Source organism: Bemisia tabaci, chromosome 2 (assembly GCF_918797505.1).
Source record: "Bemisia tabaci chromosome 2, PGI_BMITA_v3".
NCBI lineage: Eukaryota > Metazoa > Arthropoda > Insecta > Hemiptera > Aleyrodidae > Bemisia > Bemisia tabaci.
Window position 1 is genome coordinate 1,026,869 of NC_092794.1, and position 13,192 is coordinate 1,040,060.

General features: G+C 38.4%; 1 protein-coding gene across 1 annotated transcript in view; it reads left to right on the forward strand.

Annotated features, from left to right (window-relative positions):
* Positions 1 to 13,192, forward strand: part of E(z) (histone-lysine N-methyltransferase E(z)) — a 76,298-nt gene that overhangs the window by 45,760 nt on the left and 17,346 nt on the right. The window contains exons 10-11 of the mRNA XM_019049863.2: positions 5,579 to 5,843; positions 9,132 to 9,302. Coding sequence (XP_018905408.1) covers positions 5,579 to 5,843; positions 9,132 to 9,302 — 436 coding nt within the window. The remainder of the gene's footprint in view (positions 1 to 5,578; positions 5,844 to 9,131; positions 9,303 to 13,192) is intronic.

Here is a 13,192-nt window from a genome sequence, read left to right on the forward strand (position 1 = left end):
TATGGGTTATTTTAGTGGTGGGTGGGATTTTATTTAAAATTCCTATGAATCCTAGGTATAGTATTTACTGTAGTAAACAATTATCATTTATTCCATCACTTCTTCGGATTATTTATTTTTAATCAATCTATATTCATGTGAAGTGTAGCTCATCTGCATTTTTCTTTCCCTGGAACCTAAATGTATATTATGAGTTTGAATCGATCAGAAACTAAGTCAGTCAAAATCAAATTTAACTACATACGAAGTGAAAACGATTTGTATTTCGCAAATCAAAGTGATAGTTAAAGCAACCAAACTGTGTCAGAAATGTTCCCAAATTACTGGGTAAGGCTTTTATCAGCTCATCATCTGATCCAATAATTTTAATTGTGGCATTTCATTCGGCATGTCGCCGCACGACTTCTATGATACTCAAAGTCTCACATATATAATTTGAAAGGGGGGGGGTCTGGGGGGGCGGCGCCCCCTCAGCAGGTAGCTTTTGCTACTTGTTATTTATAGTGACCACTTTAATTTGCTTCTTACATCACCTTTGCACGTTAGATAATGTGATTTAACACGATTTTCGTACGCGAGGGCCGATTTTATTTAACGGGAGACTTGAGGTTTCCAACTTTTTAAAATAAAAAGTTCTTGAAACTATGAAAACCAAACATTTTCTGAAGTCACATACATTCATCTATGAGAATAATATTACTGTTTAAGGTTTCGTTTGATAATGTAAAGAGTTTTATGGTAAGAAAACCTTGTATAGTTGTAATTCTGGTGATCCGTTTCTTTTTGCCTTATTTTTCATGGTTTTAAATGTTACTCATCAGGAAAAGCAAATGTCTCTTTGAAATCGGTAGTTATATAATAGGAAATGAAAAAAATATCCGTTGGTACACCAGATGAAGAGTTTTGGGTGATTGAATGTAAAGAGTTTTACGCAAAAACGGCTTATTTCGCCCCCCCCCCCTTCAAACTTAGTGTATTGATTACTCATACTTGAGCACTTCTTTTCCTAAATCTCAGATTCCCTCAAAATTTGGGGGGGGGGGGGCGCTAGAGGAGTTGAAGTCAAAACCTGTGAACCTTGACATCTCTCCAACAAAGAAAGATATCGAGGTCCGGTTTGGACAAAAAGCGTCTAAAATTGCATGCTGAAAGCTTCTAAAGGTCAAAATCCTGATATCTTATTTGAAGCACTGGATGCAAAAAGGGCACTTCTTAGTTGCAGTGTTTCAGAATCTTCTCTAATATTTCATTCATTGTAAGGAAAGTGAATTCATCCATTTCACTAAGAATTTTACTAAATATTCCTCATGATTTTACAATTTTCCATGAAGAGAATTCTGGAAAAATCACTCATTAGATTCTTTTTCAAGGAATTAATTAGCAACAGAGATTCTGAAACACCGCAATCGAGGAATGCCCTTTTTGCATCCAGTGCCTCATTTTCAAATTAAAAGATGTGCTTTTTTCCAGTTTTATGGTCGATAAAATTTCTCTGAAACAAAAAATTCCCAAGGCAGTCATTTTTATGTTCGAATCAGAACCAGTTTTTTAAATTTTTCGTCTTTTTCCGCATGCAGCGAATGGTCCATAAGCCTGGGGAAATGAACCGTCCCGAAGTTGTGCGCGATTAAAGTTTCCGCTCAACAGGCGCCGACCGATTTTCGCGCGCCAAAATATGGTTCCAAAGCCGGATTTGGATGTTAATGAATCAGATTATAGATTCAAACCGTGCAAAATACATTTTTAGGGATTCTTGAGGGTCGCTGAGTTCAAAAATTACAGACGCTTCCCAAAATTCACTTCTTTTCCGTAGCGCTCCATGACAGGCCCACCAAGTGCCGACCGATCGGCTTCTTTTGTGCCGCAAATTGTGCCGAAAAACGGTCGTTTTTGGGGTCGCCCTCTACCAAATTGTAAGCACATTTAAGTGAAAGTCGTAAGAACCAGTTCAAACCAATTTTAAGGGGGGCTTTCTGACTCCCAAATCCGTCAGCTCCAAAGTCATAAGATTCGCAAAATGAGCCAATTCTTCCTGACTTTGCCCCAGCATTATCTCGGTAAGCTCAAAATTAGTTCCACTTTACGATCTCAAGTCCCCAAATACTGGAGCAAGTCCAAAAGAACGAACTTTAAACGATCCAATTTAATCACATTAAAGTTTTAAAGATTTTTTGAACTTTGCCGTGTATTTGGGGAATTGAGAACGTAATGTTGAACTAATTTTGAACTTATCGAGATAAATTTGGGGCAAATTTATGGACAATTGATTCATTTCGTGGGAAATTCATATTCATTTTCAACTGATGCATTTGAGGGTCAGGAAACCCCCCCCCCCCCCAGGGTGTACCTTATTTTTGAGTTTTGCGAAAATCAAGTTGGTCAACTCCTAAAAAGTTTCTATGTAGTCTCTAAATGAACCCCCTAAAAGGAAAAAAATTTAAAAAAATTTTCACCCGTGCCTCAAACGCCTAGATCCAAAATTCAAAAATTTTGACAAGCGACATATCAATTCTGAAGGAAAGTTGCAAGTTACGGCCTTTTGGCCGGAGATTTCGTCCGTTTTGGCGTGCCTTGAAGCGTAAGGTCACAAACGGCCCAATGACGACGTGAGGTAGTGGGTCGGCCGGCCGCTGAGCGCGCCCGCAGGGCAGGGTTGCGCATCGCCGCTTTACACCGGCGTAGAGCAACGAACGGTGGGGTGGGAGGGGGATATCCGGTGGAAAAGCATCCACATTTTCTATCCATAATAAAAATGCATTATACTTTTTCAATATAGATGAGGAAATATGAGCCATACAAGACAGTGATGAAAAGAGTGACGAATACATATGTAGTTTGTACGATTAGGAGCGTAAGTGGGGAAAATTTGCCGTAACTACAGAACAGCCCTGAAAATCTCCGGAAAATAAAAGCTGCTATTGTCAACATACCTGTTGATCACCAGAACAGAAAATTCTCACACACCAGAGGTGCCGGAAACCACTGGTATTTGACTAATTAAAAAGATATGTGCGATGTTGTCGAATAGTAAGCCCTTTACGCGATCAAATGCGTTCAGTGTAATGGAAAAGTTGAAGAAAAATTTGATGAAAGAAAATTGCCTTAAATTCGGGAAGTGCTCCAAGTGTTTTTCTATCATGTGAAGTGTTCGCACATGAATGTCAATGGCAGTGCGTGGAAAACCTCTGATCTGGTAATTCCAATATGGAATGAAAAATGTAGAATCCCTGTGATGCATAGTGGCCATGTTTTAAAAATGTTTACATTCTTATGAGGAGTGGAGGCGCGTATCAAAAAATGCTAGCCGTCGGTCGCTGGTTCACAAGAATTTGGAGACTGATTTTACAGTAAAAATGGTCATGTTATTCGTTATTGCTTTATGCAATGCTTTAGATATCATAGAAAATGAAGAGGACAATGCATTTTTAATCCTTCAGCGAAAACCTAATCGAGAATGCATAATATCCACAGTGGAGGATACTAAACAAAGACACTATGCATCACAGGAATTCTACATTTTTCATTCCATATTGGAATTACCAGATCAGAGGTTTTCCACGCACTGCCATTGACATTCATGTGCGAACACTTCACATGATAGAAAAACACTTGGAGCACTTCCCGAATTTAAGGCAATTTTCTTTCATCAAATTTTTCTTCAACTTTTCCATTACACTGAACGCATTTGATCGCGTAAAGGGCTTACTATTCGACAACATCGCACATATCTTTTTAATTAGTCAAATACCAGTGGTTTCCGGCACCTCTGGTGTGTGAGAATTTTCTGTTCTGGTAATCAACAGGTATGTTGACAATAGCAGCTTTTATTTTCCGGAGATTTTCAGGGCTGTTCTGTAGTTACGGCAAATTTTCCCCACTTACGCTCCTAATCGTACAAACTACATATGTATTCGTCACTCTTTTCATCACTGTCTTGTATGGCTCATATTTCCTCATCTATATTGAAAAAGTATAATGCATTTTTATTATGGATAGAAAATGTGGATGCTTTTCCACCGGATATCCCCCTCCCACCCCACCGTTCGTTGCTCTACGCCGGTGTAAAGCGGCGATGCGCAACCCTGCCCTGCGGGCGCGCTCAGCGGCCGGCCGACCCACTACCTCACGTCGTCATTGGGCCGTTTGTGACCTTACGCTTCAAGGCACGCCAAAACGGACGAAATCTCCGGCCAAAAGGCCGTAACTTGCAACTTTCCTTCAGAATTGATATGTCGCTTGTCAAAATTTTTGAATTTTGGATCTAGGCGTTTGAGGCACGGGTGAAAATTTTTTTAAATTTTTTTCCTTTTAGGGGGTTCATTTAGAGACTACATAGAAACTTTTTAGGGGTTGCCCAACTTGATTTTCGTTAAACTCAAAAATAAGGTACACCCTATGGCCCCCCTCCCTCAAATTAGTTTGAAGGGATTCCTACGACTTTCACTTTAAAGTGCTTGTAATCTGGTAAATTTCCCTGCTTTATATTTTTTCTACGATAATTTCAGCAGGAGTTATGATTTTTTGAAGTTGTTTTTGTATTCCGAACGGTTCAAAAAATTAAGAGGGGGGAGCGGGATTTTGAGAATACCCCGAATTATGATTTAAAGTTTTATCGAACAGTTGGAGTTTTACATAGTTATTTCAGCACTAAATATCGCAACCATAGCTTGTACCGCACCTGTAATGAATTTGCAGACCTCCTCTCAAAAGATATGGTCCCACACATTATTGTCATTTTGGTGATGCTTATAGTCCCGGGTGACATCACCAGAAGTTACTTTTTCGCATTAATATATTTCTCATGCGAATGCTAATGGTACCAAGAGCAAAGTAAGAGAGGTTATGTTTTCATGCCTCGCGGATCTACTAGAAATAAAAGATATTCTGATAATAAAATGAAATTAGGCAGATTGAGAGCCGTCACCAGAATTACACTGGATAAGTGTGACGCTCGATTTTTCAGCCTACAAATTTAATTCGAGCAAGTAATAGAACATGAATCCGATTAAATTGAGCTGCGTTTTGTTTATTAAAATTCACTCTATAGACGTAAAGCCAAAAAAACCCATGAGTGGTACCTGCTTGATACAGAGAAAGCGAAAAGCGGAGCGTCACCAGAATTACGTGAAACACGGTTACACGTCTGCCAGCTCAACTAGCGCAAGTCTACTGAAAGGAATGCACTTATAATTGTCATTTTCTCAAAGTTGAGGATATAACTAAGTTAAAACATTGTCTCCGAAAAGTTTCATGTGATGGTGAATGCATTTTAATCGATTAGAAAGTTAAAAAAAAGGACCCCATGTTATACGTCTTAGAGGTTACATTTCTAACTTCTCCCTTGTGAAAAAATTAGCCTATGACCAGTTAAGAGTTCGATGATTTTTTCCCAGTTTCCTACCGTCACTTAAAAAGGAGAAACAAAAAAAAAAATTTGTTGACAGGCAGAAATTGGAGAAAGGACGCCAAGGTTACATTAATTCTCCTGTTAAATAAAATCGGTTTTTTGCTGGTTTCAAAGGTTTCTGAATGAAAGCCTGTTTTTCCATTGACTTATCTCTTCTTTTGTTGATTTTAGGTGTATCAGTTTGCATCGAAAGAAGCTGCAGATATCTCTGCAGAAGAAGCCCTCAAAGACTTAACACCTCCAAGGAAAAAGAAGAAGAAGCATCGGTTGTGGTCCATGCATTGCAGGAAAATTCAGCTGAAAAAAGATTCAAGCTCTAATCATGTTCATAATTTCACCCCATGTCGTCATCCACCCACCCAACAGTGTGACCATAATTGTCAATGTGTGGCTGCTCAGAATTTCTGTGAAAAATTTTGTAAATGCAGCTCAGATTGTAAGCAGCATTCATAATGTTTTCATTAATTTTTTCATGAGTCTTCAAAAAAGTATCTAGTAAGTGTGAGGATCGCCTTTCTTATCAACGAGTCTCCTACCGCAAGTGGATAAGATGATAAACTAGGCCCATACGCTGTACTACTTGAAAACACTGTATGAGCTCTTAGCCTCAGTGGTTTAAAATGTGTCGCTCCTTTAGTTAGGTGGTAAGTTTTCTTAGAAAAAAGAAAACAAAAACCTAAATTGGCTGAATGGGGTTGTCAAACTGGGGAGGGAGTTGTGAATAATAAATTTGTTGCCTTAGACCTTTTCGCAAGAAAAACGGTGGTAACATTTAAAAAATCCAAAATCAAGTCCTGAAGTCTGAAAAAGGTCGCTAATGTTCCATCAAATGCAAGTTGGAATAAAACCAATTCTATTGGCTGCTACAGTTTGTCAAAGTACACGTCACGTCGTGTGGCAGTCTTTCCTATCCGCTATCACCCATATCTTGACCTAGTGTTTATCCTTTGAAGGTTAGGCTACTCTAAGCTCATCTTGAGCCCTGAGTGATTATGATGATTAGCGCTTGCTATGGAATGAGCCACAGCAAGGCTGGCAGCTACGCATCTCTCTCTGCTCACCACCCATCGGCCTCCTTGCTCCATTTAGAACACGGGAAAGGAACGGTTTTAACTCATCGTCTCAGAAATTGTTGTGGAGAGCCAAAAACTAAGCCTGAAAATGATTCACCTTCTCTTCAGGTAGCCATCAATATAAGAAAAGTGGGTCCAATCAGACAACGCGAGTTTTTCCAATTTTTTTATTAGCTGACATCAGCACGGAGTTTAGGTAGCAAAAACCTGTGGCTGTGCGTCGTGACGTCAGAGTCTTGTGACTTTCAGGCTTGGAGAAGAACCCCGTTTTAAAGAACATCTGAACTTTCGAGGTTTTTTCTCGATGTTCCTGTTATCCGAAAATTTTTAAGAAAATACTTTAACAATTTGGAAAAAATCGTACAACTACCTCATTGCATGCTATTATGTTTCTAGCATCCTCTTCTTCTATTCATTTATTTATTTATAATTTCATTAATTTACAGTGGCCACCGGCGTGTTTAATTTGGCTGCCTCAAGAATTACGTTTACTTGTATAACCGAGTTATTAGTATGAGTTGTTATGTGGTTTTGGAATTTTTTTCAGTCAGTTTTAGAGGAGATTAGTGATGTTTACTAGCGTAGGCGCGGCGCAAATTGAGAGTTCCAAGAGCATGATCTTTTTTGATGTTAAGCGTATAGCACACGGTCTTGTTGTTTAAAGGAGAGGTTATTGAAGATGAAGGAGTCGAAAGTGTCAGGTTCTTTCGTAAGATTATGTGGAAAAAATGTTGGCTTCTCTGAAGTTATGAAGTCTCCGCCGATAAAATTGACCGTGAATTCGAGGTTCCGTTTTGAGTTCCGAGGTGTTTGTTTTTCTGGATGCCCCACAAACATTCTCAGTGTTCCAGGCTCCTCCACTTAAGAAGTGGTTAAGCTTTTCAAGTAATTTACTTTAGTTAGTTTCTGAACAGCTGTGTCTTGACAGTGCATACACTGCTGCGATGTTAAATGAGCCTAAAGATGACTCAAGCTGGATTATGACTGCTCGAAACCTTTCCTCCTCGATCTATTTGAATATCGAATGCTTGACATTTTGTCGTTTAGCCACAGCGGCTCCCCCTCCCCACCTTTCCTGGCAGAGTGATGAGCACTGTAAATTTTGAACCCTTTGAAAAAGCCTTTTTTTTATTTTGTGAAGTGAGAATATCCGTCTGCAAACTGACCATTGTACTACCAAAATCTAAGAGTTTGGTTGAAGAAAGTCCATTTGCATTCCACGCATTTATGTTTATCATTGATTCTCGTGATGAGGTCATGTATATGACAGAAATCGTTGCAGAGCTAAGAAGAACTCATGATGAATTTTTAATAATAACATTCTTTTTTCTTATTCTCCTCGTCAATCTGTCTATGGAGTGACTCAAGTATTAAAATTAATTGCTACACCAGCTTTATTAGAACTTTAATTCATTATGCTTGCTTTTCCTCGGCAAACCGGGAAAGATTTCGTTTTTTTTCCAAGTTTTCCTTCTTATTTTTTTAACCGATCGTAGTTTCTCGTTCCTACTGCATTTCTGAAGCAAAAGGGCAGCCTCTGTAGCTAGCTGGATGACCCCATGCCCCATAGTTTACTACAAACCTGGGATATTGATAACCCTCTTTCCTAAAGGACATACACTGGTCAGATGCTTAGGCGCACTTTTGCAGCATCCGGCCTGCTTTCTGCTAAAATGAAAACTGTGGCAATAACTTTTTACACTGAGTAGCTTTCTCAGATTCAACTTTGATTGCTTCTATCTTAACAATCATAGAACGTATCCCTTTAATTTTAAAAATATTTTCCAGGTCCTCCTCGTAGCGAAAGTGTATGTGGTGAAAAAATGTGGTGGTAATTGATCAGGTTTTATTAATGTAATTTTTAGCCTCAACCAAAAGTTAGGAATCATACTTAACTACAAAAATCTCTTGATCTCTGTTTTCGGCTGATGTATCCATAGCATTTACATCATTTAAGGACCCATGAGGGTTTACAATATTTACATTATTAATACTATCCTTAGTTTTACAGCGCTCACAAATTTAGCCACAGAATTTTAATATTATGTAGAAAATTACGAAAACAGAAGAAAAGAGCACAAATCAAACACAAGAACATGAAAATAATCCCAACATAAAGGGTTTTATTTATTTATTTATTTATTTATTTATTTCTTCCTTCCTTCTTTTTTCTTGTCCGAATTCCCCCTCAACAGTAGATCACGTTCTTATAAGCTGCCCACTCTATAAAGAAATCCGAAAACGTTTTTTTCCCTGCCCCTTACCCTCTCTTAAAAATTTTCTTCTGAATACTCATCCTGTAAAACTTTTTGAATTTATGCGCTCCACTAAACTCAGAATTTAACCTTTCCCCTCAACCCTTTTGTATTTTTATTGATGTAACCTTTATTACTACTACTACCTTCTTTAGAGGTGTTAATGGCCTTAGATGCTGAAGCTCCGCTTTAAAATAAACTTATATTACTACTACTTCTTCCTTCTTTTTTCAAGTGCACATATCCTGTAGTATTAGCACATGTACTCAAAACCTCAAGAGAATACTTGTAGTATAGAACTTAGAAATGATTGAAGCATAGTAGAGTTTTATGGAAGGTATCTGCAAAGTTTACATCACCAAGACACAAGATTAATTTTTTTCTTTCTCATTTTAGGTCAAAACAGATTTCCTGGTTGCCGCTGCAAAGCACAGTGCAACACAAAACAGTGCCCATGCTATTTGGCTGTCAGAGAATGTGATCCTGACCTATGTCAGACTTGTGGAGCAGATCAGTATGACGTCAAGAAGATATCTTGCAAGAATGTCAGTGTACAAAGAGGACTTCGTAAGTTTTTATTTGCAGGTTTTCCTATAATAATACCAAGTACCTGGATTTAAATGCAGCTTGTGAAATCAATATCTTCATCATCACTACATATTTCTCTATAAGCCCTATTTTTGGGGTAAAAATCAAGCAGAGACCGCTGTGCCGGTGCGAATAGCACACAATGACTCCTAATACTTCAGATTTAGATCAGTGCTCTATCTCTCAAATGTCTAGGCATGTTTTCACGGCCGGTTGTGAAGAAATTTGCACGGCTTGTAAGTCACAACACTACAAGGCTTTTTACATAAGAGATAGATTTTAACAAATCTTAACAAATTTGTTTACATTTCAAAGATAACAAGGAAACCCTGAATCACACCAACAAATTCATGGAGTAAATAATGAAAGATGGTTTGATGCATGGAAGATTATTATAAGCCAGACGGTTTTGCTGTAATCCAATATCTAGAGATATTGATTCCACAGCCTTATGGTTGTGTAAAGCTGGCACCTCCCTCCTTTTGTACTTGTATTCGTTTGAACATTTAGCTTAAGGTTGTTTAGTTTGGTCGATGTAAGAAATATCACAATTAGCACATGGAATCTGGTATACCACACCCCCAGATTGCAGCTTAGGTGTGTCAGACTTGAGTTTTCACATAAGAAACATAAGAGATACCTGCAATGGACACCTTTAAAACTTAGATACTTTAAAAAAACCAGCCAGATTTTTGGATAGGAAAGGCACATAAGGGAGCACAAGCTTATCGACCCTAAAAGTGTCATCAAGGGATCCAGCAAGGGTCATTTTGGCCGCCATCTTGGATTTTTTGGGGGAGTTTCAAGAAATTTGAGAACTATCGTCGATTTCTGATATAATACAGTAAAATGATGGGTCAAAGCCAGCTGCTACAGTTTCTCGACGAACTTGGGTTTTGCTGAAAATGTCACCAAAGTAGAAATTGCGAAAAATAAATTTGTCGCTAAATTTACGGGATCGGCAGGGCTTAGTGGGTTTGAACCTGACGGATTATGTTGAGGGTATGAAGAAGTTTTTTGGCACTCAGTTGAAGCACTAGATGCCCTTTTAATTTTAAAATTCTTAGAAATTTCCATTATTTTGGGGGGAAAGTTTTGAGAGCATCTCCGGACTCTTCGATTTTAGACATGGTGGCCATTTTGAATATGTTGTCCTGGGATACGGACATTTTAATTGCTGGAAGAAGTTGTCCCAGGGACCCTAGAAGATACCCTGAAAATTTCAGGGTGGCATGCCAAAGTGACTTCGCAGGCCCTAAACTATGGCGGTTCTTTGGAGTAGATGAACTTAAATACTTCTTAAAAATAGAGTTAGGTAGGTGAAAAATATCTACATCTCAGATAGTAGTATTGGCTACATGGCATTGCATATGAATATGCATATCGATGGGTACAAAACAACTTTCAAGACAAACAATTCAATCATCAATTATTATTTTTTCTCAGTGCAACGAAAATCTCAACTCAATGATTTTGTTATAATTATAGTTTAAGGCGATTTGATGGATTATAATTTATGAGTCAGAACAAGATGCGATTTATTGCACTCTTGCTAATCTAGTCATGGAGCAGTTTGAACTTGATACTCTCAGCACTGTTCCTTTTCTAATTATGTTGTATAAACGGTACATGGATGACAACCTCCTAATTGTAAAGAAAGGGGTCGAGCTCAATGATTTTGTCACATTGTTACATTATACATTGTATTTTTCTAAATATAAGCCGATTTAAATCATTTATGAAGTAAAATAAGTACCACCAAAAGAATTAACTCACCCAAATTTCTCTCATTGTCATGTCGATCATTTTCTTCATTGTCCTGATCCTGAGCTTCACCTTCATTGTTGCCGATACCCTGGAGCCTTTCATCATTTTGTAGTAGAGCGGTAGACTCGTTACAAAATTCGGCTGAGTATTTCAGACGGTTTTCGTGTTGCCCGTAAAAAAACGCCAAATTGATGCCGCAACATGTTTCACGGATTTGCCGGTCTGCAGCCTGATCGTTGAAATTTTTTGTTTGTCAGGACGATATAGATGACAAAGGTTAAAAGGCGGAGCGTGAATGGTCAGCTATGTGTTATCGCTGCTTCGTCGTGCTCATGTCGGGTTGAACTCACGACAAGCTAACGGCACCTCTTAAGTTTCCGACAGTATGTCATCCATTCCATCTGACAAAGGCACGACAAAGCAGCGATAAGACATAGCCGACCAATCACTCTCCGCCTTTTAACCTATGTCATCTATGTCGTCCCGACAAACAAAAAATTTAAACAACCAGGCTGCAGGACAACTACAAAGTTAACCGTATTTTTCGGGAAATTTTAAATTAAATTGAGGAGAGGATACATTGTCAATCACTGCCTGAAAGGCAAAAATGAGATTTTAATTAGCGAAGACTCTTATCTACATAAGTTGCGTGAGTAAAGAATTTCAGCGTGCAATCAATTATTGATAAAGGCCAAATTATTATCTTGGCACATTTCCATAAAAATGTATTGAGTTGCTACTTTGGGATCGCAGTGATGACTCTACGAATACCCTTAAAGAAAATGTTTGCATTTATAAGAAGAAAGCACGTAAGCACTGTGAACCCTTGTGTTCATGTTGCGGCATCAATTTGGCACCTTTTTTACGGGCGACACAAAACCGTCCGAAATACTCAGCCGAATTTTGTAACGAGTCTACCGCTCTACCACAAAACGATGAAAGGCTCCAGGGTATTGGCGATAACGAAGGTGAAGCTCAGGATCAGGACAATGAAGAAAATGATCGGCACGACAATGAGTGAAATTCAGGTGAGTTACTTTTTTTGGTGGTATTTATTTTACTTCATAAATGATTTAAATCGGCTTATATTTAAAAAAATACAATGTATAACTTTATGATGAGTAACTTTATCGTGTTTTTACGCCTCTATCCCCTCCTAGCCCACAGTTATGGTGCTGGAAGAGTCCGTCGGCAGGACGCTTGCTGTGCGAGGAGTCCCATGAGGTGCGTCGCATCAACTTTGAATGACTATAGGGCGATTAGGAATCATTTCCCCAGGATGATCTTGGGCTCTTTTAAAGCTTAGAGTGTCTAGTTTTAAAATGAAATACATTTTTAGTTCTAACAACAATGCCTTAAAGCAAGAGTCAAATTTACGAAATAAAGGCCCAAAAAATAGGGGTATTTACTTAAAAAAATCATCATAACTTGGTCAAATATCAACATTTTTTCAAGTTCAACCTCTTTAAATTACAGTATTTTTAACGCTAAATCTAAATTAAAAAAGGAAATTGCAATAGCTTGTACCGTTTGAAAGTTATGGGCATACAAGAATTTGGACTCCCCCCCCCCCCCGCCACCATTGTCTCCCCGGGGCTTAGGGCAGAAAACTGACCATGTTTCGGCTTTTCAGATGATCCTCTATCAGCCCCCATAATATGGCACGATTCCCTGGGGGGCCCAAAAACGCCGATTTTGAAGAGTGTCCTTTGGTAAACAAATGCAGCATACAAAAGGCAAGTACTTTACTCATTAAAGTAAAATACTTGCCTAATACCGTAAAGTAAAAAGAAAAAAAAAAAAAAAAAAAAATTGTGCAAACCGTAGGTCAACGTGTTGATTTTTAACAAGACAGCGACCGGTTCAAGTTCTTAATTACAGAAATTTGGCATCTTTGTTTTTATTGACGGCTTGAGATGAAATTCGTAACCCCTGGGTTTTTTGGGACGAGAAAAACAAGTCTGCCATTAGTTTTCCGGGAATTTCAGTCCTTTTCAAAATGGCGGCGGTCTAAGCGGCAACCTCCAGCAGGAAGTGGATATTTAGGCTATTTATTTGTATGCAACTTTGTGTTTGGGGATATTTTGGCATGAAAAAAACGA